Source organism: Oryza sativa, chromosome 1 (assembly GCF_034140825.1).
Source record: "Oryza sativa Japonica Group chromosome 1, ASM3414082v1".
NCBI lineage: Eukaryota > Viridiplantae > Streptophyta > Magnoliopsida > Poales > Poaceae > Oryza > Oryza sativa.
In genome coordinates this window covers 22,157,587-22,183,626 of record NC_089035.1, presented here as the reverse complement: position 1 = coordinate 22,183,626, position 26,040 = coordinate 22,157,587, and the positions used below count along the sequence as shown (strand labels likewise).

The window sequence follows — 26,040 nt, the reverse complement described above, 5'->3', positions numbered from 1 at the left end:
CTAACTTCTCTAGTTAAAGATCCAATGATTTCAAATATTAAATTTGAAATCAATATCTCTATTCGACTCCTCTCTTTAAATCTAAGCCAAAAACTCAAAGTCAAATTCTCTTTCTTTCCAACTCTCTCTCTCTCTCTCCCTTTGAATCCTTTCCAGAATATTTGTTTCAACCCCAAGATGCAAATCCAAGCAATTTCCCACTTTGAACTCCAACTTCCAAGATTCATATTTTTTTCCCTCTATTTTGAATCCCTCTCAAATAATCCATCAAGTACCGAATACAAATCCATATAAAATTCCTAATTTGATGCACTTCCTTGACACCTCCCTATTTTTTGAGTTCAAATATGCCATTTAAATTCAAATCCCAACTGAAATACTCAAAATATCACTTCCTCCTTCTCGTGCAGCCACAATGGCAAGCCGATGAGATTGGCCACCGTCGCCGTCCATCCTTCATCCCCGCCGACCAAATCCGACCCGTTGAACTTCCTTGTCGTTGCCTCTTCTATCTCTAGGCATCAACTATCCAGTCCGAGATGCTGCTCGCCAGGACTCTCTGCACATTGCTGGCCATCCTATGTGGCTCCGTGCCTATCTTCTCCCAGTGCTAAGCCGTGTCACCCATTCCCCTCTACCTCACTTGTGCGACCAACCATCTAGGCCAAGCTTCACTCCCTTGACCCATTGAACTGAAGTCCATCTCCAGTCCCTCCCAAAACTTCACCCACTAACACGCGGACCCCGCTTGTCAATGACCATCTATAATATTCCTAAGGAATATTCAATATCCAAATTCCAAAAATCATTTTCTTTTGGTACAGAAAGTCACTTAGCCTTCCAAAAACCATATCTCAATATCCTTAGCTCCGATTGACATTGTTCCACTTCCAGTAATTCTCTAAAATTTTGACCTATCTAACAATACTATTAATAGTAAAATATGATATTTTTCTTGTTCAATTGGTAGGTTTCTAATTTTTTGCGTGTAGTTGCATTGCTGGAATTTCGTCCAAGTGTGGATTTCTCGAAGATTGGTGAAGCTCAAGACCTTGAGAAAATCAAGTCTCCCTTCAACATATTGAGCCTATATTTGAACTTAATTATGTTGTTTACAAAACATTTATGCATTGATATGTGTGCACTCGAACTATTTGGCCCCGTCAGCAAGGCAGAAAGGTGGGCCTACCTAACTTCGTTTCATTTGACCCTATCCTTGATGTTTGCTATACCATATTCCCTTGTAACCATCTTTGTTGCTCCTTGATATTCATGCACCTTGTACGAGTACCAACGGTTGCCATCAAACTTAAAGTCTAAAAATATCTTCGGTAAAACAGGGTTTACAAAAGCTTTGGAAATCCTGACACCTAGTTCGTTGCCTTGCGAAAGAAAATGAGTTTGAAATAAAACTCATGATACAAGGCTATTTCCTAGGCAGGATACCTGTGTGATCGCTCCTAAGGACTGATTTCTTTGGAAATACATCCGAACATATAACAAGTGCGAGCACATGGTTGAAGTGGGATACCCTAGTTGAGTAACTAGTTATGCTAGGGAAGCCTCGATGATGATTGACAAGTGGATTCGCCTAAGTGGTGTCGGGGACTGGGAGGACCCCTGGGCTTCCTGGCACAGCATGGTTCGGGACCTAACCTGTTGTTGGTCCGTAGGACCCCTCCAGTTGTATAAGGTGACCCTATGTCAGCTTTCGAAAGAGTCAATCCATTCTATGCCATCGACAAAGCGTGGGTTCTACAATATGACATCGACAAAGCTCGGTTCTACAATACACCTTCGAACAACTTATTTTCTTCCTTATGTACCATCGGCGTTAGTCAATCGTTAGTCATACGCCGTTAAGGGAGAATAAATGACAATTTTACCCCTAGTATAAAATTGAGATTTTGCATAATGCCATGTCTCATTGAATAATCTTGGATGATAAAAAGACAAGTGATTTCTATTTTTCATCAATAAGAAGAAATAGTGGATCATGACCAATGAAATCTATGAGTACGCATGATACCCTAGGGGTAAAATGGACATTTTCTTCCTCCTAACGGAATTTGACTAACTATTGACTAGCGGTGATGGCATGTAAGGAAGAAAACTAGTTGTTCAATGGTATATTATAGAACTAAGCTTTGTCAATGGTATATTGTAGAATCCATGCTTTGTCAATGGCATAGAATAGATTATCTCCTTTTGAAATGCCTTGTAGTGAAAGCCTGAAAGTCACCAGACGTGGTTGTTCTTCACGGGCTGGGTGACCCAGGTTAGTAGCTTCGTGTGGGTAAAGTGTACCCCCTCTGCAGATGTTAACAAATTGTTCAAACAACCATGCCCATGGTCATGGGTGGATGTCACGTGATTGCTTAGCATAGTTTTGGTTCTACAACTGCTTTGTGGAAAGGTGTTGTGGTTTGGGAAAACTGATGTTTGGGAAAGAACGTTGATGTCATGGAGATAGTGGGATAGGCAGTCCTTGGAAGTAAATGGCTGTCTAGGATAGCGGGACTCTGAAAGTTCAAAATTATTTTGGTTTGGGTAACTAGCTTTGATGCCAACTCTGGGAGTTGTGAAAACTTGAAAATAAATTTCTTACTTCTCACCTCTGACCGAGCTGATACTTATTCCTGCTCTGGTTGTGGAATGTCACACACTTAGATTGTTCAAAACTTAAACATAAAGCTGATTGCAAAATATCCACCCTTGCTCTCTACATAGTTCTGCTAGCCGTAAAGGTAAAGTGGAAGTGAAGTGAAGATTAGGGTTAGTTTTGGTTCCTAGTTGTTGCATGTGGTGTTGGAGTTAGTTCGTTGATTTCAGCCACTTATGCTTATGCTTCTACTGCTGCTTCCATGTCATCGCTTGCATTCTCGGGTTTCCCCGGTCTACAAGTAAAGTTAAGGTAAATAAGTCCAGTATTTTAATTTAAGGATTATAATGATTCATTATTGTTTCCGTGGGTACCAAGCGCTGCGTCCTGGGACTGGTAACGGTATCGCGATCTTGTAAGAAGTGGTTCACTGGGTTTTCCTATGACATGTTCCTGTTTGGTGCCGTTGTATGGTGGTGTCAGATTGGGGTGTGACATACACGTTATGTATAAATTGGCTCGTCTATTGGATGGATTGGGTTGCATCATTCTAGAGGGCGAGCTGTGACAAATGGTATCAGAGTAGACCTTTGTGGTTGCGCATATGCCAATGCAACTTTCACGATTTTTGGAATATGCTATTATTATTCACCTATCTAGAACAATGATATTATAATTTCACTGTTTTTGGATATATGTTACTACTTACCCTTCAGTGTATTTTCTAAAAATTTTTGGACCAAGATGCCCATGCCTTCTTCCACTCTCCCAAACAACGCCATTCGCCTTCCACTTGAACGATGCCACACGCTTTCCGCCGGCCGACTCTGTTGTCCGTCCATCCTTCTTCTTGGCCGACACCATTCATTACCTTGATGGTGTTGTAGCGCTGCAAAGTCCTGGTAGAGGAAGCATCATCCCACGAGCACCCTCGAGTGTGAGCACTACATCGGAGACGGAGGCATAGTTGACATTGTGCGAGGATGTGGGAAAATTTGATGGGGGCAGGTGGACTACGGCGGATCTGTCAGCTTGCCATGAACGAAGGGTGCTAGGACAAGACTCGTGGAGAATTGGGGACAAAAGCGGAGTCAGCTCTACCTAGCGGCGGGACCGATGCTCCTTGTTGATGGACGGATGGCGGTGGATGTAGCCTCCGTCACAGTGTCGGCGGATCGAGGCGGAGACGGCGGCTTTTCTCGGTGTGTGATGCCTGGACGCGGGGATAAGGATAGGAAGGGGAACAACGGTAGGAGGGGTTGTCGCCCCATGGGTCGTGGACGGGGATGGGTCTGGCCGACATGGAGGCTTTGAGCTCACCGGCCTCCTCTTCGGCATCCTAAAGGCAATATGGGACACAACTGCTTGAGGAGCATCGTGAGTGAATGATGCTAGTGGAGATGATAAACATGAGAGAGGAGGGGCTGAAGGAAGAAGATAAGATTAATTTGGTTTAAAAAATTTAGAAGATGTATTGATGGGTAGGTACTAACATATCTCGAATTCATAGAAGATTGTAAGGGCAAGTTTTATATTAGAGGTGACTACCACATCTAATTTCATACTCTCTTCATCTACTCTTGATAGACATATTTCTAAATCTGAAAAATTTACTTTTGATAGGTATATTTCAATCCAACCACCTATCCTCTTAATAACTTTCTCGGATTTAATGCGTGACTCTCCATTCTTCCATACAAGATTAGCTACATGGGCATCGAGAAATGTAAATATTAATGAATCGCTTGTTTACGAGGAGTAACTAGTAGCATGTTTAAATGGATGATAATTAAGTATAATTACTTATCCTTGGTCATTGTGCTAAGATGAAATATTACTATCAAAAGTAGATGGAGGGAGTACATGTAGTAACATATAGTATAATAGTTGCCTCTACAACACAATTCCCAATATCTCTAACACTCTCACATATTTATTGAAATTTATGTAGAGGCTGCTCCTTGCTATAGTTCACCATATGGGCCGCCCGGCACGGCACGGCCCAGGCACGACCGGGCCTGGGCTGAGGTCAGTCGGGCCGGCATGGCCCAACGAACAAGCCGTGCCATGCCGTGCCAGCCCACGGGCTACGACCACAGCCCAGGCACGACCCAAGAAGCCTCGGGCCGTGCTGGGCTGGCCCGACGGCCTGGCCAGCCCATCGTGCCTATGCCGGCCTAGGCACACCCTGGCAAAAAACCCCTTCATCAATTCAATTCAATATCAAAAATTGACATAACACATCAAATTCATGAAATTCACATGTAATTCATCAAATAGACAACCACTTCATCAAATATATCAACCATTCAACAAACTTACAAACAATTCATCAAAGAGATTTACAAATCACTTCATCAAATCATAGATTTACAAACAATTCATCAAATCACAGATTTACAAACAATTCATCAAGTCACGGATTTACAAACAATTCATCAAGTCATAGAGTTACAATCATTTCAAATCAATTCATCAAATACATCAGCCATCTACTATTCTTCATCAGAATTGTTCATCTCAGAATTACATAAATCACAGTTCACACTTCACAGAATCACAAACAGAACTCAGAAAGTCAGAATATAAAAGGGGTTTATATAAGCTGCTTAGTGCAATGGCTGCCTCATTAAAAACCTTTCTAGGTAAAAACTCACACCTCGTGAGAAAACCCTAGAAAGGAAAAGAGTACAGCCCACAGCTAAAATGCTCACATCAATTACAATCATCCAGTTCAAGGGTTTACATCAATTTCATCATCAAGATACATATTCTCATAAGCATTTTGAAGCTCCATATTCTCGGTGGTATGCTGACCTTTTGCATCTGCTAGCTCCCAGTCCTTGAGCACTGCCAGAATTTCCACCAGCCTAGGGTTTAGACGCTGCCGACGGTCCTCGATGATCCTGCCAGTTAAGCTAAAAGTAGACTCGGACGATATAGTAGAAACAGGAATAGTCATAACATCTTTAGCTAAGATTGAAAGAACATGATAAGTTAGTTTGTGCTGTTGCCACCAGCTAAGGATATTGAAGTCATCATCATATTGGTTGACTGTGTCACTGTCAAGATATGTAGACAGTTTAGAAGCATTGAGATTAGCAGTTGAAGAAGCTGCCTGAAGCAAAGTAGTAGCAGATGTCATCCTAGATAATGAACTAGCACCTGGACTTTCACCAGCACCAAGCCCAGCACCTGGACTGGCACCAGCAGCAACAGAACCAAAAATCTTCCCCCGTGCAGTCCTTTCCTTACCAGTGGAAGGGCCTAGAATACTGGAACTATGCAATCTAATAGAACCAAACTTACTTTCATACTTAGCAAAAGTATCAGACAATGCAGCCCTAACAGTAGTTAAATAAGCAGAGTAATCATCACCAATGAGTTGAGCCATAATCTGAAGAACTTTACTAAACCCCCTGATCTTGGCCCTAGGATCCAAGATAAATACAAATGAATAAAGAATTGGAATTTTAGACCAGTAGGTCATGAACTTATCTTTCATGGGACCAACAACATTTGCAAGGTTTTCAACATTGCCATAAGTGTTTAGATGTCCAGCAACCTCTAAAATGTGATGCATGATTAATAGAGATGTTGGATAATAAACACCAGACAAAACAACAGTTGAATCATAAAACTGTTCAAGGAAACACAAAACAGATTCAGCACATGCCCAATGTAAGTCTGTGAGTAATGGATGGACATTAACAAAAGGATGTTGTGTACAAATAAACACTGTGAATGGTTCCCTATGTGGTATAAGATGCTTAAGCATTAGATAAGTTGAATTCCATCTAACATCCATGTCCAAACCAAACATACGAGGACAATAACCGGCAGCAATGCAAACATTTTTATATGTAGCAATGCGCTGATTAGATGCATTTAAGAATGAAATAGCAGCTCTAATGTCATTTAGCATGGGCTTGACTTGTTATGTCCAGCCTTAACAATTAAATTGATGATATGACATGCACAACGTTGATGCAAAAATAAATCACCAACATAACCAGACAGAGCAGGAGTAAGGGTTTCCATTGCTTTAGAATTAGCAGAAGCATTGTCTAATGTAATAGAGAAAACCTTATCAGTAATACCATATTCTTCAGCAACAACAATCACACGCTCAGCAATATTAGCACCAGTATGTGACACATCAATGAGCTTAAGACCCAAGACCCTCTTTTCTAATTGCTAATCAGAATTAACAAAGTGAGCTACAACACTCAAATAATCTTCCTTAGCATGACCAGACCATATATCAAATGTCAAAGCAATAGAGCTAGTAGACTTGAGACGCTCAACAATAACAGAACAACGATCCTTAAACAACTTATGAAAATCTTTGGCAGTAGTTTGTCTAGAGACAGGAACAAATCTAGGGTTATGAGCAGCCTTAATATAGTTCACAAAAGCAGGAGATTGACCAAAACAAATTGGAAGATCCTCTCTAGCAATCAATCTACACAATTCAAACCTAGCAACTTCAGGACTATATTCCCATGAAATAACAAAACCATCTGCATTAAATCTAAGCATGGACTGAGGCAAAGCATTAGACCCAAGCCTTCTAGGTTTGCATGACTTAATATGCCTGAGCAAATGTCCAGTGCCAGCAGAAGAACGAACACTCAAAGTTTTATGACAGTAATTGCATTTAGCAGAGACTCGAACCTTATTACCATTGGTCGTGTCATAAAGTTCCTCAAAGTCATCCCATACCTTGGAGGTTTTGGTCTTCTTGTTGGTAGCAGTGGCACTAGAGCCAGTCGACGTCCCATTGCCACTGTCATCAACCGGCAGGTCGTCGTCGTCGACATTCACACAGATCGGGCTATCGGAGGTATTGCCGAACACCTTCACACGATCCTCCTCCACATCATCATCGTCATCACTGCGCATCCCCATAATCTTCAACTCGTAGTTGACAGAGCTAGGATCATCTTCCATCGTAGGCACTCCGGTCCCTCAACGGCGACTGCCGCTAAGCAACGGGCTTGCGACCTACAAGAAGCCAAGCCCACTCAAAGTAAGGGCTCGGAAATGGAGAAAAAAAGATGAAAAAGATGAGTTTCATGCTTGTACCTGCGCAGCCGGAGTACCGGAGTTGCCGTTGAAGACGATAGGCTCACGGATCTACGAGAAGACCAAGGGATCCGACGAAGAAGAACAAAAGGGAAAGAGACGAAGAGGAAGGCTGGATCTGGAAGAGTGGAAGGACGACAACTCAGGCGACCATGTGTGGCCGGGTGGCCCTCATGCGCCCCTCATGCGAGTCAGGCGAGGCATCGATCGGAGACGAAGAGAAAGGCTGGATCTGGAAGAGTGGAAGGGACGCGACTCGGTGAGTCGGTGTCGGTGAGCGCCTAAGCGGTGGAGGCGGAGCGACGGACGGTGGAAGAGGAGAACTAGTGGGTGGGGGAGCGGTGGAGGCGGCTGAGCCCGGCGGCGTGGCTATGGTTAAGGTTAGGGTGGAGAGGCGGAGAGCCAGAGAGCGACTAGGGAGGGGAGGGGGCGCCGGGCGCTTATATATGAGGGCGCGGGCGATGCGGCCTGCCTCTATCTGTTGGGCTGGGCCATGCTCGTGCCTACCGTTGGTGCAGGCTGTGGTCGTGCCGATCATTGGGTCGTGCCGTACTGGGCCGGCCCACCGTGCCCAGTCATAGGCCCAGGCACGGCCCAACAGTCGGGCCGGGCCGGCACGGGCCTGACTGCTACCGGGCCGTGTCGTGCTTGGGCCGGGCCAAATTCTCATGCCGTGGGTTGGGCCATCGGGCCTTATGGCCAACTATACTCCTTGCATGAGAGACGACTATTTCTCTCTTATCTTTCTTCTCTCCTTCACCTCATGTGACATCTTGGGGCTTGTGTGTTTGGATGTTTATAGTTCTTGTCCTAGTGATATAATTCCAAATAAATAAATAGTAATAGTAAATTTTGAAAACTGTAAAAAAAAGTAATGGTACGGATCCAATTTGACCATTATTATACCTCTTTTTGGCTCGTACAGGACGCTTGAAATGGAGGAGACCAAGTGGACATACATGTACAACCTGATCCGACGCGCGCACAGAGACGAAGATGTCCAGATCAAGGTGACCGAGTACCTCAGATGTATCGAGCGGAGTTCATCAACAATCTGGCAGCGCTACGGCCGTCAGGAGGATAAAAATTTGAATACAAAGGAAATGGTGGAGGTGATGGTGCTGGACGGCCTCTTCATCATCGAAGTGCTGATTAGGCACTGGATTAATAATGGGAAGATAAAAACAGACCAGTCGGTCTATCCGGAGGCGGAAGGTCCGCAAGTTCCACCGAAGGTCAAGTTGGAGCCGCACGCACTTCGTTTGGACCTCGTAATCCTTTCAAACCAGATCCCCTTCTTCGTGCTGGAGGATCTGTTCACGATGACCCCCCGCGTCCCCGAACTCAGGGATACAAAGCTCAAGGTATTAATACTCTACTATCTCTTCGGCAGTGTAGGTGATGGTGAACTGGTCTGTGACGAAAGCTCCGTATACCATATACTGCATCTGGTGTATAAATACCTAACGTTTTCCAAGGAACAAGCTTTGCCCGAGACGCCGGTTCCACGGCTATCGTTGGTAGGCAGGGCCATGAACATGTTGAAGAAGAAGCGTATAGATCTCTACGCATTTTGTAAGCGGACGTTCTCGCGTTCCTCTACCAAACCTGTGAACTGGCTATCCTGGAAGGAGATCCCGCCGTTGAAAGAACTCGTCCGAGTTGGCGTGAGGCTAAAGCAGGCGGAGACCTACCGGTTTACAGAAGTAAAGTTCAAGGACGGGAAGCTAGAGATTCCGGCTTTTACGTGCCGGCTTTACGACGCCCGGCTGCTCGCCAACCTCGTGTTCCTGGAGATGTGTGGGTGGTGGCCGCGCGAGGAGCGGCTCTTCTGCAGCTATGTCATGTTCATGGCAGAGCTCATCTCGGATAAGAAAGATTTTGCCCTGCTCTTTAAGAAGGGCATCGTCCACGGGAACAGCTACAAGGAAAACTTTGGGGACCTCTTCATGGACTCGATTGTGAAGCTTGCAGAAGTCGGACAGGGTTCCATCAACGTGCCCCATTTTTCAGACCTCATTGCCGACACGGTCCATTGCTACCTGCGCTGGACCAAAGAAGGTAACTGCCGGCGTAGAAGAGACTAAAGATAGCGATTTTGCTATATATTCGTCGACAAATTTTTCCCTAAAAATTTGACAGATGTAATTACAGTACAATCATAGTGTAATTACATTATAACTTGCATGTAATTACACTGTAACTATAGTGTAACTTGTATGTAACTTTCAAAAATCTCTCCGTAACATGTTATTTCGGTAAAATAGAGGTCGTGGGAACAAATTCTTTCACATATGTGTGTGCTATGATTTGTTTTCTTCCTCACCAAAATAAATCTTGTAATAGATCTAACGATTCAAAATTATGTGAAACTTACATATAAGTTACACTGTAGTTACATGCAAGTTACAGTGTAATTACACTACGATTGTACCATAATTATATCTGTCAAATTTTTAGGAGAAAATTTGTCGACAAATGTATAGGTGGTCCCAAAGATAGTATTAAGTATCCAATAAGATGACAAAACTTTTACGGTGTCCATAACCTTACGGTAGATTAATTTTCCAAGTGTGCTGCCATTATGTGCTTCGAGATTCGTTCCAAAACTATTTGTTTTTATTTAGCTTTTTCCTCGTTTTGTATTCCCTCGGTTGCATCGAATAAGGCACACATATTTTAAAATTCAACTCTTATGATATTTGATGAGCAATTATTTTTGTTTGATGAAAAATATAATTGGAATGATATTTGAATTTATTTTCTAATCATTATGATTTTGTAGCTATAAATGTTAAACATTATTGTATATGAAAAATTTAAAGTCAAATATTAGTCTTAAGGACCGTTTTAAGTTTTGCTATGCCTTATTTTCAAGAGTAAATTTTAGAAAACTGCAACTCTAGTGACAACTATCAGTTTGCTATAACATTAGTAACATGTTTCAGTTTGCTGCAACAATAGCGTGGGAAATTATCACAAAACTGCAACTTTTAGTTATATGCTGCTACAATACATATAGGTGACAATTGTAGCAGTATATAATGTAAAAGTTGCAGTTTTGTGATAATTTTCCACGCTATCATTGTAGTAAACTGAAATATATCGCTAATGTTGCAGCAAACTGATAGTTTTGTCAATAAAGTTGTAGTTTTCAGAAATTACGGAGATTATGGCTATCATATACGGACAACTTATCTCTACTATTATAAAAATTGAAGATGTTTTTGCCGGTATTTTGGTACATCATCTGTATTTGAGTCGGTTTTTTAAGTTTGTTCACTTTTGAAAATACAGCTACGTATTTGAGTTGAATTTTAAATTCGTTTGCTTTTGAAAATATAAAAGAAATCGTATAAGAAATCTCTTTAAATAACTCACGTGCTAACTTGAGATGAAAGTCGGACTCCTAATTGCAGTTCATGATTTTCTAAAAAAATATCCAAGAAAATTCCCACAGTGAATTTCATCCTAACTAAACCGTATTAACAATAATAAGATTAAAATAGCATTCACCCGTTACAACATACGGGTATTTTTTCTATTCAATTAAAGATAGGAGGTAGGTCAGATCAGTAGATTATGCAAATAAACTAGGCTTTGGAAAGTAAATTTCTTGTGTTTCCAAGGAGTGTTACATAGTTTTAGTCATATACGACTATGTAAATGTATAAGGAAACCTAAGTCGTGTCGATCTGGGTCTTTCTCTTTGTAACCCTACCCTAGAAGCTATATAAGGAGATAGAGAGCCGTCCAAGCACTACTAGAAAAAAGATTTTTCATGGCGTTGCCCTATGATTTTCGCTGGCGGAAAAATGCGAAAACTGCCAGCAAGTACGTAACGAGGGGGTGAGGGGCACTGACCGCCAGCGAAAATAGATCTTCGCTAGCGGCAACGTTGGACGGGCCGCCAGTGAAAATTTCACTGGCTGACCACTTAAGCCACCGCCAGAGGGCCGCGGGCAGCGGATCCGGCCGCGGGAGAGGCGCGTGCGTCGGATTCGGCCACCGGACAGCCGTTGGAAGTGCATAGGCAACAGGAGTGGCGCGGACGGCGGATTCGGTGAGGGTTCGGGCTTCGGCAGCTGGCGGTGGTCGCGCGCGCGCGCTTCGGCTCAGGCGTGGGCTTCGGCGGGTGGTGACGACGGCGGCGGCGGTGGTCTCACGGGCAGGCTTCGGCGGGCGGCGACGACATCAACCGCGCGGCGGCCACGACGACGGCCCTGGGCTGCCTTGAACGGGAGCTCGACGACGGCAACTCGACTCCCTCGCCAATGGCAACTTGTTGTTTTGGGATTGTGACTGTGATTTACTTCTGCAGCTAAATGTGAATTGTGATTGGGGATTTGGGACAATGATTTGGGATTTGGGATAATAATTTGGAATTTTTGATTTTCTGCAGGTTGTTTTGGATTCAAATTTTCAAAATTTTTTTTGCTCCAAAATATATTTGCTGCCAGGTCTCATAACTCTGCCGCCAGCGAAAACTGACTTTTGCTGGTGGCTATCTTAGCTTGGCCGCCAACAAAAATCAATTTTTGCTAGCGGCCGACTTAACTTTGCCGCCAGCGAAAACTGATTTTTTTCTAGCGGTCGGCTGCCCGCCAGCACAGATGACTTATTTTCACTGGCCTTTGGACACTGGCGGCACTGGTAGCCACCAGCGAAAACGTGTTTTGGCCGCCAGGAAAAACCTTTTTTTGGTAGTGAAGGGCATAACCACAACTCAATCGTCAGATCTATACAACACTATACAACACTAGACAGATTCAATCCTCGAAACAGGAGTAGTGTTTTACTCTTCATCTCGAGAAGATCTAAACATGTCTAAACTTTATCCCTTTACTCATCCATTTTAAATCTCGTGCGCTATTCCCTTTTCTCATCACCGATTTCTTTAATCGATACCACTGGACTCGTGGTAGTAAAGGGCGTGTTTAGATCCAGGGGTGTAAAGTTTCGGCGTGTCACATCGGATATTATATAGGGTGTCACATGGGGTGATCGGGCGCTAATTAAAAAACTAATTACAGAATCCGTCAGTAAACCGCGAGACAAATTTATTAAGCTTAATTAATTTGTCATTAGCAAATGTTTACTGTAGCAATTAGGGTTAAAAGATTCGTCTCACGAATTAGTCGCAATCTGTGTAATTAGTTATTTTTTAAGCATATATTTAATACTTCATGTATGTGTTCAAACGTTCGATGTGACAAGGTATAAAATTTTAGCATGGGATCTAAACATGCCCTAACTTTTCCTTCTCTCTTGCAAGAATTGCCTGCATTCTTTTTTTTTCCCAACACAAAGACGACGCTCCTCCGACAGGAGAAATTATAGCCGCTCATCTATCTCTAAGGTGTACCTAGAAGTTAGGGGGCAAGAGTGAAACATATATAATTGAGTCCTAAAACCCAAAACAGAATTGCTACAAAACTTGAGACAGTTTTCTTTGGAAAAATTCTTTCGAGTTTTCAGCCCTCGGATTCGCTCCGAGATTCGTGCGTGCGTGATGGAAGAAAAGAGCAGAGAATAGTGCCTTAGAGAGGAGTGGATCCTGCTGCCTACCCTTCTACGTAGAGCAGCGTACAAACCACTAAGCCAGCTCAAGTTTTCAAATTAAAATCACGGTTACATGCTACTTACATCGCAACTACAATTAGACCCTGTTTGCCCCCCTAATTTTTGGGATAATCCTAGCAATGACGTCAGTGTTGGAACCAAAGGCTAAAATAATTCGAATATTTTGGTAACTTGTTTCTGTCGAACGTTTTATAAGCAGTATTCGCGTACTTTAATCTACTTACATAGCACTTACATCTGTTACATATCACTTACACCTTAGTTATAGAGCAGTTACATATCACTTATACAGTTATATGATAGTTACAGGGTATTTACATTGTGTAAAATTAGAATTTGTAATTCTTTTCAAAAGCATGCGTATTACTTTTGAAATTGAAAGTTTTTTTCCCGTTACATGTTGGTCATTTTCTTGCCGTTCAATCAGCTTGATGCTAAGATTTGTGGTTATTAATTACTTTTGAATTTGAAAGTTTTTATTGGTGCAAACATGTTTCCCAGTAATTGTTGATGATATATCCCGTGGTTGAAAAATTTGAAAGTTCCGGGTCTCAAAAACTGTCGACAACTCGCTAGCTAGTCCCAAATCATATTTTATTTTATTATAAAAATTCAATATATGTTATTTTTTATCAGACACGTATGAAATATTAATAGTAAAATATAGGCCATTATACACACTTTGCTCTCGCCAGTCCATTCATGCATGGTGGCTCCTCCCGTCTTTCTCTTCCCCCGTACCAATCTGCTCTGGTAAGTGTGCTGAGGTGGAGGCGTGAGCAAGCAAGCTGCGTTCGGTGGACCAAAAGGTTCAGTGATTCCGGGAAAATATGGGGTGAAATCTAAGTCACAAAAGTTCTCGGATCGATGGAACGAGGAACTGGAACGTGAAACGTGGGACGCCATTTTTTAAAAACATGAAACAAGAGGGGTATACCTCTTCCAAAATTACGGAACTATAGGTGGAACGTGTTCCTATTTTTTTTGAAACGATAATCCCGAACGTAGAACTATACGTGTGGTCATGGCGCTCATGTATGAATTTTGGTTCTTCATTTTTTTTTTTTGCCATTCATGTGACAGCTCATCAGCCAAAAGAATTTTGGGCCATGTGTGCAAACCAGCCCATCACGTGAAAGTGAACCCTAGCACATCACTTCGTCTTCATCAGTCGTCCCTATCCCCAGCCGCCGCCTCCAGTAGTCCAGTCCACTAGGTCGATGCAACGCCGGTGGCGCAGCGTGATGACTTCCTCGTTAGTGCAGGAGCAGCGCAATGGAGGGAGCAACGCGGCTGCGGTGCGCCGCTCGCCGGCGCCCCTCTATTTCTCCCTCCTCTTCTGTTCGACAGCGGCGGCGTGCGCTGGTTTATGACTTTTTGTTCCTCGGCATAACAGCGGTGAGCAGCGAACCCTTCTTGTTTCTCCATTGCCTGTACCGCCCTTCTCGTTCCTCCACTGCTGTACCATGTTTTGGGGTCGACGATCCCTCCGTTTTTGGAATGAAGTTCCGCTTCGTTCCCGTTACTCGTTCCGTGACGAAATTTCCGGAACGAGGAACTCACCCACGTTCCATGTTCCCTGTGACTTAGGGTGAAACACCCAACCCCTCCCCCACCCCCACACATACACACATATATATGGGGAGCATATCGTATGCACACAAACTTCCCGTGTACACTCCATGCACACCATTAAGAAAATATCACAGAAAATTCTAGAAAAAATGGGACACATACTTCCATAGTATTACACCCACGTGTGAAATCTTATCTTCAAATTTATTATATTTTAGCCGTAACAAAAAAGACAAAGTTCTGACAGATTTTTACACTTAAAACTATATGATTTTCCACTTTTTTGTTACGGCTAAAATATAATGAATTTGAATATCAGACTTTACAGATATGTGTAACATTATTAGGAGTAAATGTCTAATTTTTTGTAAAAAATTTTGTAACATTTTCTAATTGGTGTGTACGAGAAGCTTGGATGTATAGGATATGTTCCCATATATATATATATATATATATATATATATATATATATATATATATATGTAATGGAAACTTGGAAACTGCCATTGGATTGAAAAATTGACGTTCGAAATTCGCCCACATCATCACAAGTAAAAAAATTACTCACAGATTTACTCATGAGTAAAAATTTTACTTTCAGCAAAAACTTTTACTCATAGTGACGTGGACAAATATCAAAATGTTCATTTTTTATTCAATGGTAGTTTCTAAGTTTCCACTACACATGTGATTTACACCACATATTTTCTCGTGATTTCTAATGGCATCCTCAATCTATATTTCCTAAGTGGATAGTAAGGTGAACCTACAAAACCATGTAATAGTTGCTTCTAGCTCTCACAATGTGAAGATAGTAAGTTAGAGCCCATATGTAGAGCAATGCTTGGGGTATAAAAGAGAGAGGGTGAAAGAGAAGAAAGTTTAATGTTTTGTATTGCTTATTATCAGGTAGTAACGCTATTTGTAAAATCAAGGAGTTTTTTTAGCCTTTATGATGAAAATATTGGTGGTTTGCTCATGATATTTTGGAGATTTATAAATGGTTGATTTTGTGAAATAATTGTGTTCGGTTGACCCCTATTGGTCAAACCGGCTAGGTGCCGCTGGTCAGATCGTAGACCGGCCAACCCAACGGTCTGATCGACATGAACCTGATTGATGTCGCTTCGGATTGTCTTGTTGGATTTGGATGTTTCCTTCGGGGATTTTATTTCTATATGGTTTCTATTCGTATGGATACTGCTGGTATACTAATATGGTTCAAGTTCGGACGAACTTGTGCTCGGGATATGATTTCTTAGTTGTTGCATGTGCACATGTTGCTTGAGGCCTCAGGAGAGTGTTGCTGATGATAGATCAGAGTCGACTTGGAAGAAGTTGATGTCCAAGGATCAAGAGATCATGCGGGATACTAAAAGGCTAGAGAGCAATGCACCTGGTAATGAAGAATCCATATGATATATGTCGAGGAGGAATCCTCTCTAGCGGGAGGTTGTGAGACCCCCCTTCGTGAGTTCGGCCAGGGGATCGAGAACGATGCTTAGGAGCGTGATCTCGCCCAAGCGAGTGGACCCGCGATGGTTAAGATTGCGAGGTGGAGGATGGAGAGAGAGAGAGAGAGAAATTATCTAGGTTCGGGCCGCTATGGAGCGTAATATCCTACTCCTGTGTGTGCGTTGATCTTCGAACTGATTACAGGGAACTCGGATCCTAGGCCAATGAACTAGGGCTTGGCTAACCTCTTCCTAGAATTCGATCTCCCAAGAGTCGTCCCCTTGCTCGTAGGGCAATGTCCTCCTTTTATAGTTCAAGGGGATACCACATGCACCGTCTCTACGCTCCCTTCCCCGGAGAGGGGCCCACACCCGCTTGGACCGAAAAGTAGTCCATGCCTTGTGCCAGAAACGATGCACGTGGTCGCCCTTTGGTGGTCCCCACCAGGGTCCTCCTTCTGACACGGGGGACATCCCCAGTCATTCCCTCATAAATACCTGACGACTTTGCGGGTTCACGTGCGTGGGGTGCACCAACCCGCACGTCTATCCTCTGCAGTTGATGGGACGGGGCACACCAGCCCCCACGCAGCCTGACACAAAGTGGGGCGTGGGTGCGCTGCCACCTGTCCCATCCATCCATCACCGGGTCGCAGACCGGTCAAGGCCGCCTGGCGCACGTCTATTAGCGGGTGGCACGCGACCCGCCACGTCGCTTTAAATGCGACAGGGGCAGTTGGGGCGCCGCCCATAATTGTGCTTGGTGGACAGCGTCCCTGCCCGCTCAAACTGCCACGTGGCTACCACGCGGCGGTCGAACGAGGGCCTCGGGGCGACCCAGCCCCTCGGGCCCGAGGGGCACGATGAGGTACCCTGAACCCTCTGGGGCACGTGGCCCCTTTTCGGCCGCTCATCGGCCGAGTGTCCAATCCCCCGAGAAGGAGGGGGGGGGGGGTTCTGGGCCACCCGGGTGCGTAGCGGAGGGAAGGGATTCCTTTCCCTCAGCCCAGGTACCCCCGGGCCCATATCACCGACAATATACAAGAGGGATTGTGTACGTATGGAAAGAGGAGTCAAATTTGGAAGGGAGTCCGAATTCGGGAAGATTGATAGAGATAAGGAAAGGGATAAGTTGTATACTTGCAAGAGTGGGTTTCCCACGTGGTTGGGAGTCCTAAGTTGAGTTCAATTCGTGGGCTTTGCACAGCCTACGTCATGTATAAATAGAGAGGGAGGGTGTGGCCTCCCGGTATCTGTTTTAGAGAGACTTGAGTTAGAGAAAGTTAGGGTGTCGAGTTTAGTTCGAGATTTTGGTGAGTGCTGTTGGTGCACTTTGTAAACACTAGTTCAATAAAATCGAGAGTTTCAATCTACGTATTCGAGTTTGTCATCTACCAGTGTTTTCTGGGTCCCGATGGTCTAACCGCAGGTGTGCACGCGTCTGACTGGTGGGATAGCGGCGGTCTAATTGCAGGTATCTGGGCGGTCTGGCCGGCGGCGAGTAGGCGGTTTGACCGGCGGTGACAGAGTTTTGTCATCTACTCCGTTCGAGGTAAATCTTTTATTCCACAAAAGATTTTGGCTTTTTGGTTTTCCATACATTCACCTCCCATCTGGTAGGTTTGTTTGATCTTGTTTGATCCTACATTATTGTTGGAATGGTTACTGTTAGGGTTATGGATACCACATACCTAATAGTAGTTGACTAAATCTCGGCAGGACCCACTACATACCATGTCTTATACGGAAACAACCTTCGGATATAGGAGGAGCTCTGCATAAGGAAGGATGAATAGAGTTTCTACATGGAAACGACAAGGACTACTCGGATTGTATCCATATTGGTTTCCCTAGTTCTACTTGGACAATGGGACACCTATGGGTATAAATACAAGGCCCCCTAGGAGGAGAGGGGACACGGAACAATAGATCAAGACACAAGATCAACATACAAGTCAACATACGCCAAGACAAGACGCCGGATATCGACTTCAGAGATAAGAAGGAGAGACATAGCGCTGTCTCTGATCTCGCTGGACACGAATTCGATTAGGAAGACTACTCTGTTGTCGACTACGGGATGGTTTTATAGCCGCCAAATCGACGACAGATAGATAGGCTACCCCAAATATTGTACTGGTGTGATTATGATGAATAAGAGCAACGACCAGCTTCAGCCAACAGGAGTAGGGTTATTACCTGACAATTCAGGGGCCCGAACCTGTATAAAAATCCTCGTCCCCATCTCTTTTACCTTAATCTCACATATATCCTAGTACCAATGATCCCCATATTATGCAAATACCGTAGTCGTGACATCAAACGTCGATAGTGGTGCGCCAGGTAGGGGGATTTTGGTGCTTCATGATTTTGACGAGATGGGTTCAAGAGATGGATTCTTCAACAACAAACTACTCAACAACTTCGTATATTGGGTGATACGACCCGAGCGAAGTGCGTTCTCCGGCAGATCGGGATCTTCGTCAAGCTTCACCAAGCCATCGTCACTATGGATTTCTTGACGAGGGATACTTCAACTACCTTGGATCTGGGAAGTCTGACCCGACCAGACTACGAGCCCCGATGAGATCGGAATCATCATCACCAACAATTCAATCTACAACGTCCTACCGGGTTGGTCGTTCTGATTCCTCGATTAGTTAACTGACTTATTCCTAGTTATCTAAATCTGCATGTTGATAGTTACTGATTAACATGTATTTTTTATTTTCCCTTTACATCTTCGGTCGACTCCGATTGCCAACCGGTTGGCTGGTGTAGTTGGACCCACTAGCAATACATCTACCGACCAGACTACTGCTCTACTCGATCAAGTCCTGTTCGGAGACGTGAATCAGGGAACAACTCCGTACGTGTAACCTATGTCACGCCCAGAAATTCCCGAATAGAATTCCAAGCAGAATGTGCATTAAAATCCCCGTCCAGGACCGGCCGGGGTACACAAACGACAAAGTTGACATACAGATCCACGTCTTACAAACATTATACAAGTCTTACATAAATGCAGCGGAAAAACAAAAGATAACTGGAGCTAAGCCTTGACTTGAACGGCAGCGGGAACGCCCCTCCACAGGCATCCTCGACGGCACGAACGAAGCCTTCTCCTCGGAGAAACCACCATCTGACGCGTACTCAAACTCTGGGGTTGGGGAAAAATAGAGCAAGACTGAGTACTACCCACTGTACTCAGCAAGTCATACCGGAACGGAGGTATGATGCAGGATATTACCAAAGGATAGCTAGAGAGGTTCTTTTGCATAAAGCGAGCATTTATAAACAGTAGTTGAAAGCGGTAAAACCATAGTACTAATTAATCAATATTAACCATCCACTGTTCAACGCTACACCACGTTGCAACAGGCCCAACCAACCACCTGAACTAATCAGTTCCATCAGACTACACTAGGGTGAGACTAATCACAGTGAATCTGGTTGACCGCCCATAACCGCGGGCATGGCTATTCGAATAGTTTTACTCTAATCAGAGGTGTACAATTGTACCCACAAGACACAGCCCCACGACACGTTTCCGTGCGCCGACATGCCACCACGACAAACCGGAAAGAGGCCGTGACAGGACCCTTCACATAACCCCCTCTAGCTAAACACACCATACCTCAGGTTTCACCCTCGTCCCCAGCGGGCAACGCGCAGTCCCCTCTCGTGCCTAGGTGAATCCGGAAGCGACAGAGGTCGTCGCAGGGCCCGCCCCGCTCCATCACGCCCACCCTTGCCTGGATGCGTCAACTAGAGGAAAGCTACACTATAAGCCCAGCCGTTGCCCACGCTGGCTTGTGGTAAGTACGATAAGTTCTTCCAGGGCATCCCGCGAACCAGTCCTTAAATGCCATGGGCGCGACCAACAAAACCATGCACCCACAGCCCACCATGTGATTTATTTTAATTAACCAACACCGAAGCGGTGGCACTAATCCAACATTACCATTAGAACCTATAGTCTATACATTAATATGATTTCCCCCCATTGTGTGCTAGTTGAACTAAGCATGGCTAAGCAATCCCTAGTCCAATCTCTAGTCATGTTTATAACCCAAGCTATCAAAGGAGCATGGTACAAGAATAGCATGGCCGTAACAGTAGGTGAACTTCCCATAATATTATTGCAAAACAATGCAGTACTTGAAGGAAAACAATAGACCATTTGCAATATAGGATCAACATGTTCAAGTGACAAGTATGACTTGCCTTGCTCTGCTACTGGAGGAACCTCGGCGACTATCTCAAAGTACACTGGAGCATCGGGAGAGCCGGAATCTATGCGTCATACAAAGCAAACAATACAAACAGGCTATAAGACTATTGAAACAGAAAACAAAACCATTTTTAATGAATTCTACATATTTGTCTTGATTTACTGAGACTTGAATGGGCTTAAACGGAGCTCGGATGAATTAGATATGAATTTTAGAAGATACACTGTGTTTTTACTATAAAGAGAAAAAACCTTAATTATTTATTGCGCAATATATCCTAGGGCTGACGTCATCAAGGAGGGGGCGGCGCCGACATGCGGGCCCCATTAGTCGGTGACACAAGGGGGAAAGGAGGGGGCACTGACAGGCGGGCCCCACTCGGCACCGGCCCAAGGGGAGTGGCGAGGTGCCGGCCGGGCTCGGCATCAAGCCGGCCGGCCTGCCATGGCAAGGGCGGCGGCGCGAAGGCGGTGGCGCACGGCCGAAGCGGCGGCTCGGCCCGGCTCGGCGCTAGGAGGGAAAGGGAGGGGAAAAGAGGAGGAGGGGCGCCTCACCGTGAGTTGGCCGGCGCGGAGGAAGACGACGGCGAACGGCGACGACGACGGCTGGGGAACGACGGAGAACGGTGGACGGGCTCCGAGACACCCTAAGAGAGAAAAAGAGAGATGTTAGAGGGGGAGAGGGAGTCAACTGCGAGCGGCTATGGAAAGGCTCACCGGCGCACGGCGGACGGCGGCCTCCGATGGCGGAATTCGACGGAGGCGGGGTGGACGAGGTGGATCTCGGCCACGTGAACCCGACGGCGGCGACGGCGCGGTGCAGCGGTGACCCTAGCGGCGGCTAGAGGCGGCCGGAGCAATGGAAGAGACAGCGGCGGATGGGGGCACGGTGCGGGAGCGGTGGAGAGCTCGGGAGAGGCCGGCGGAAAAAGGGAAAATGAGGAGGAGGATGTGGGGATGAATTATATAGGGGCGGAGAGGTCGGGAACGGCCGGGAGTGGCTCGATTTCGCCGGAGTTAGTGGGGGAAGTTGGAGGTAGGGAGAGAGAGAGAGAGAGGCGGGATTCGAATTTGAATCCCGGCCATCTCGTGAAGTGGGCGCGAGCGGGAGTGGGGGCGTTTGCACGGAGAAGACGGGGCGTGCGGGAGTGGGGCGCGGGGAAGGCGGAGAAGGTGGGCGGCGCGCGCGCGGTGCGTCGGTCGCCGGCTCGGAGAGCGGCTGGAGGTTGGGGAAGGGGCTGACAGGTGGGCCCCACCTATCAGTGCCCGAGGGATAGAGGGGGAGGCAGCCTGGACTTCGGGAGGAGAAGGGAAAATGGGCCGGCCCGTTAAGGGAAGGGGCGCGGGAGGGGGAGGAAATGGGCCGGCAGCCCATTTGGGGAAATGGAGGGGAAAAAGGAAAAAGGAAAAAGGAAAAGAATTTCCAGGGATTAAGTAATGCTGGTGCTGAATTTTAATTGGTTAAAATTATTTCTAGAGCTCTGAAAATTCCACTAAAAATCTTGTTAGCATATTTCGACATGTAGAACTCAAACAAAATCCCACATGCCAATTCCGATTATTATTTGCATTACTTTATTAGGGTTTCTCTTGCTTTGACTCCGGTATTTTCTCAAGGTGATTTATAAATTCAATTTAGGCTTGGGGGAAGAACTTCAGGGTGTGACAAACCTACCCCCCTTAAACGGAATCTCGACCCCGAGATTCGGAAGAGCTGGCGAAGAGGTGCGAATGGGCGGCCTTCAACTCATCTTCCCTTTCCCAGGTTGCTTCTTCCTCTGAATGGTGGCTCCACTGAACCCGGCAAAACCTGGTGACCTTGTTTCTGGTTCTTCTTTCACTGGTCTCAAGAATACGAACTAGCTTCTCCACATACGTCAGATCTTCTTGGATATCAATGTGCTCCGAATCGGCTTGTTCTTCGGGTACCCTCAGACACTTCTTTAACTGGGACACGTGGAACACGTCATGGATACTGATCATATTGGATGGAAGTTCTAGCTGATAAGCAACTTCTCCTCTTCGTTCCAAGATTTTGTATGGTCCCACGAAGCGTGGTGCCAACTTGCCTTTCGTTTGAAAACGGTGTACTCCCCGGAGTGGAGTAACACGAAGGTACACGTAATCCCCTGCTTCAAAAGTGAACTCCCTACGGCGGTTGTCTGCGTAGCTCTTCTGTCGAGACTGGGCAATTCTCAGCCTCTCTTTGACGGTTCTGACTTTCTCTTCTGCTTCCGTTAACACTTCTGTTCCGAACAGTTGACGTTCGCCTGTTTGATCCCAGAAGAGAGGTGTGCGGCACTTCCGGCCGTACAACGCTTCGAACGGTGCCATTTGTAGACTGGCCTGATAGCTGTTGTTGTAAGAGAACTCCACATACGGCAAGCTTTTGTCCCAAGCTCCACCAAAATCAAGTGCACAAGCCCTTAACATGTCCTCCAATATTTGATTGACCCGCTCAGTCTGACCATCGGTCTGCGGATGGTAGGCTGTACTGAAATTCAGCCGGGTTCCCAATTCCTCTTGCAATTTCTGCCAGAACTTTGAAGTGAATTAGCTCCCTCGATCAGATACTATCTTTTTGGGTACTCCATGTAGACACATGATTCTCGGGAGATAGAGCTCTGCCAACCTTTTGTCCGTATAAGTAGTATGCACTGGAATGAAATGAGCAACTTTGGTAAGTCGATCCACAACTACCCAGATTAAATCGTGGCCAGATGATGTCCTGGGCAGACCTGTTATGAAATCCATTCCAATTTCTTCCCATTTCCATTCCGGGATCTGAAGAGGTTGTAACAATCCTGCGGGCCTCTGATGTTCTGCTTTAACTCGCTGACAAACATCGTAGAGCGCGATGAATTCAGCTATTTCCCTCCTCATGCTAGCCCACCAAAATTTTTCTTTGAGATCTTGATACATCTTGGTACTACCCAGATGAATAGAGTATTGAGTCTGATGAGCCTCGGTGAGTATCAGATCTTTCAGCCCTTTGTCATCAGGCACGCACAATCTTTCTCCCAACCAGATTGTGCCATGTTCATCCTCAAGAAAGTCCCGGGCTTTTCCGACCCTCATATTCTTTTTCAGTTCAGCTATCTCAGGATCATTCACTTGAGCTGCTCTGACTTGATCCACGAGCGTAGGCCGTGCCTCTAGAGTGGCTACGAACCCGTGTTCTACGATTCCCACGTTGAGACGTTCAAGCTCCTGCTACAATTCTTTACACATGCCCTCGGTGCATAGGGCATTGTCGTAGCTCTTCCTGCTTAATGCATCTGCCACCACATTGGCTTTACCCGGATGATAGTGAATTCTCATGTCATAATCTTTGATTAGCTCCAACCATCTTCGTTGTCGGAGATTTAGATCCGGTTGGGTGAAGATATATTTCAGACTCTTGTGGTCCGTATATACTTCGCAGCGGTTGCTAATCAGATAGTGCCTCCAGATCTTCCAAGCATGAACCACCGCTGCCAATTCCAGGTCATGAGTTGGATTGTTCCCTTCATGTGGACGCAACTGCCGCGAGGCATAAGCGACCACTCTGCCCTCTTGCATTAGAACACATCCAAGCCCATGGCGGGACGCGTCACAGTAGACTTGGAAGTCTTTTGTCTGGTCGGGCAGAATCAGAACTGGAGCAGACACTAATTTCTTCTTGAGCTCCTCAAAACTCTTGTCACACTCGGCCGTCCATTTAAATTTCTCATCTTTCTTAAGCAAATGAGTCATGGGTCAGGCGATCCTGGAGAAATTTTCAATGAACCGACGGTAATAACCCGCAAGTCCAAGAAAACTCCGAATCTGTGACACGGTCTTAGGTGGAGTCCATTTGGTAACTGACTCCACATTCGATGGATCAACTGCCACGCCCTGAGCTGTAATGACGTGACCCAGAAATTTGACTTCCGATAACCAGAAGTCACACTTGCTGAACTAGGCATATAACTGGTGCCCCTTCAACTTCTCGAGTACTAGACGGAGATGTTGCTCATGCTCTTCTTCAGACTTTGAATAGATAAGTATGTCGTCGATGAATACCACAACAAACTTATCCAGAAATTCCATGAACACTTTGTTCATCAGGTTCATGAAGAATGCAGGTGCGTTGGTAAGTCCAAAAGACATAACCGTGCACTCATACAACCCATACCGAGTAGTGAAGTCTGTCTTGGGAATATCCTCTTCCCGAATCCTCAAATGGTGGTAGCCTGATCGCAGGTCTATTTTGGAAAACACCTTGGCTCCTTTCAGCTGATCGAACAGATCATCAATCCGCGGCAACGGGTATTTGTTCTTGATGGTGACCTCATTGAGTGCGCGATAATCGACACATATTCTCTTCGTCTTGTCCTTCTCCACAAAAATAACCGGAGCACCCCAAGGTGAAGTACTCGGTCGAATGTACCCTTTCTGCAGCTGCCCATCAACCTGCTTCTTGACCTCTGCTAGCTCGTTGGCTGCCATTCTATACGGTCTCTTGTAAATTGGAGCAGTTCCCGGTGCCAAATCAATCCGGAATTCAATCTCTCTCTTGGGTGGCATGGTAGTGAGGTCCTCGGGAAACCCTTCTGGATACTCGCAGACTATGGGGATATCTTCCAATTTCGTCGAACTCTTCCCCTCGGTGACCACTGGAATTTCCACCTCAATCTGATTCAAGGAGACCCCTTGCTTTGGTGAGACTGATGATTTGTACACTATTGTTTCTCCCTTCTCATTGGTCAAGGTGACTGTGCGATTCGCACAATCAATAACTCCCTTGAACTTGGTCAGCCAATCCATCCCAAGAATGACATCTAGGGTCTTTGGATTCGAGAAGAATGAGGTTGGCTAGAAATGGTGATCTTTGGATTTCTATTGTTATAGAAGGGCTGAATTGAACCGAAGTGGAGCTATTCCCTAGGGTATGAACCCACATTGGTGTACTAAGTTCTTCTCTTATTAACCCATGTATCCCAACAAACTTCTTTGAAATGAACGAATGCGTTGCACCAGAATCGAAAAGTACTGTTGCAGGGATTGAGTTAATAGGAAACGTACCCAGTACGACCTCTGGTGCTACTTGCGCCTCTTCGACGGACGCGTGGTTGACACGAGCCTGGACAAACCTTGGCCCGGCACGCCTTGGCTTCGGGCATTTGTCAGCAAAGTGGCCATGCTCGCCACAGTTGAACAAGGACCCTGGCTTTGTTCCAGTCTCCTTCTTGGCTTGGGCTGATGGAGCTGACTGTGCTGGTGCCATTGGCGGGCACGGAGCTGCACTGTGGTTGGGCTGACCTCCCTGGTGGTTCTGGCTGCCACTAGCGCCCTGGTGGAAGCTTCTCGAGTTGAAAGGGCGATGCTGGCGGACGATCATGGTGGTAGGTCCACCCTGCTGTCCGGGAGTGAAGCGCGGTCGCTGGTGGCTTCCTTGGTTGGATCGGAACTGCGCTACCTTTCTCTTCCTGTCCATTTTGTTGCGCTGATCTTCCTGACGGATTGCCTTGTCAACCAGCTTC

At 45.5% G+C, this 26,040-nt stretch overlaps 1 protein-coding gene across 1 annotated transcript; it reads left to right on the top strand.

The window, feature by feature from the left end:
• The first annotated feature begins 7,842 nt into the window (after positions 1 to 7,842).
• Positions 7,843 to 9,777, top strand: LOC107276850 (uncharacterized). Its single transcript, XM_066307922.1, has 3 exons — positions 7,843 to 7,949; positions 8,616 to 9,054; positions 9,169 to 9,777. Exons 1-3 carry the CDS (start codon positions 7,843 to 7,845, stop codon positions 9,775 to 9,777), a joined length of 1,155 nt encoding a protein of 384 aa, XP_066164019.1.
• The last annotated feature ends 16,263 nt before the right edge of the window (positions 9,778 to 26,040 follow it).

What these genes read in the sequence shown, in the direction of transcription:
- LOC107276850 (XM_066307922.1), top strand. Translation starts at nt 7,843, where the DNA reads ATGTGTGGCCGGGTGGCCCTCATGCGCCCCTCATGCGAGTCAGGCGAG. An exon ending in AGTGGAAGGGACGCGACTCG is followed by an intron (nt 7,950 to 8,615) that starts GTGAGTCGGTGT and finishes TGGCTCGTACAG; the next exon opens with GACGCTTGAAATGGAGGAGA. An exon ending in TCAGGGATACAAAGCTCAAG is followed by an intron (nt 9,055 to 9,168) that starts GTATTAATACTC and finishes ACGTTTTCCAAG; the next exon opens with GAACAAGCTTTGCCCGAGAC.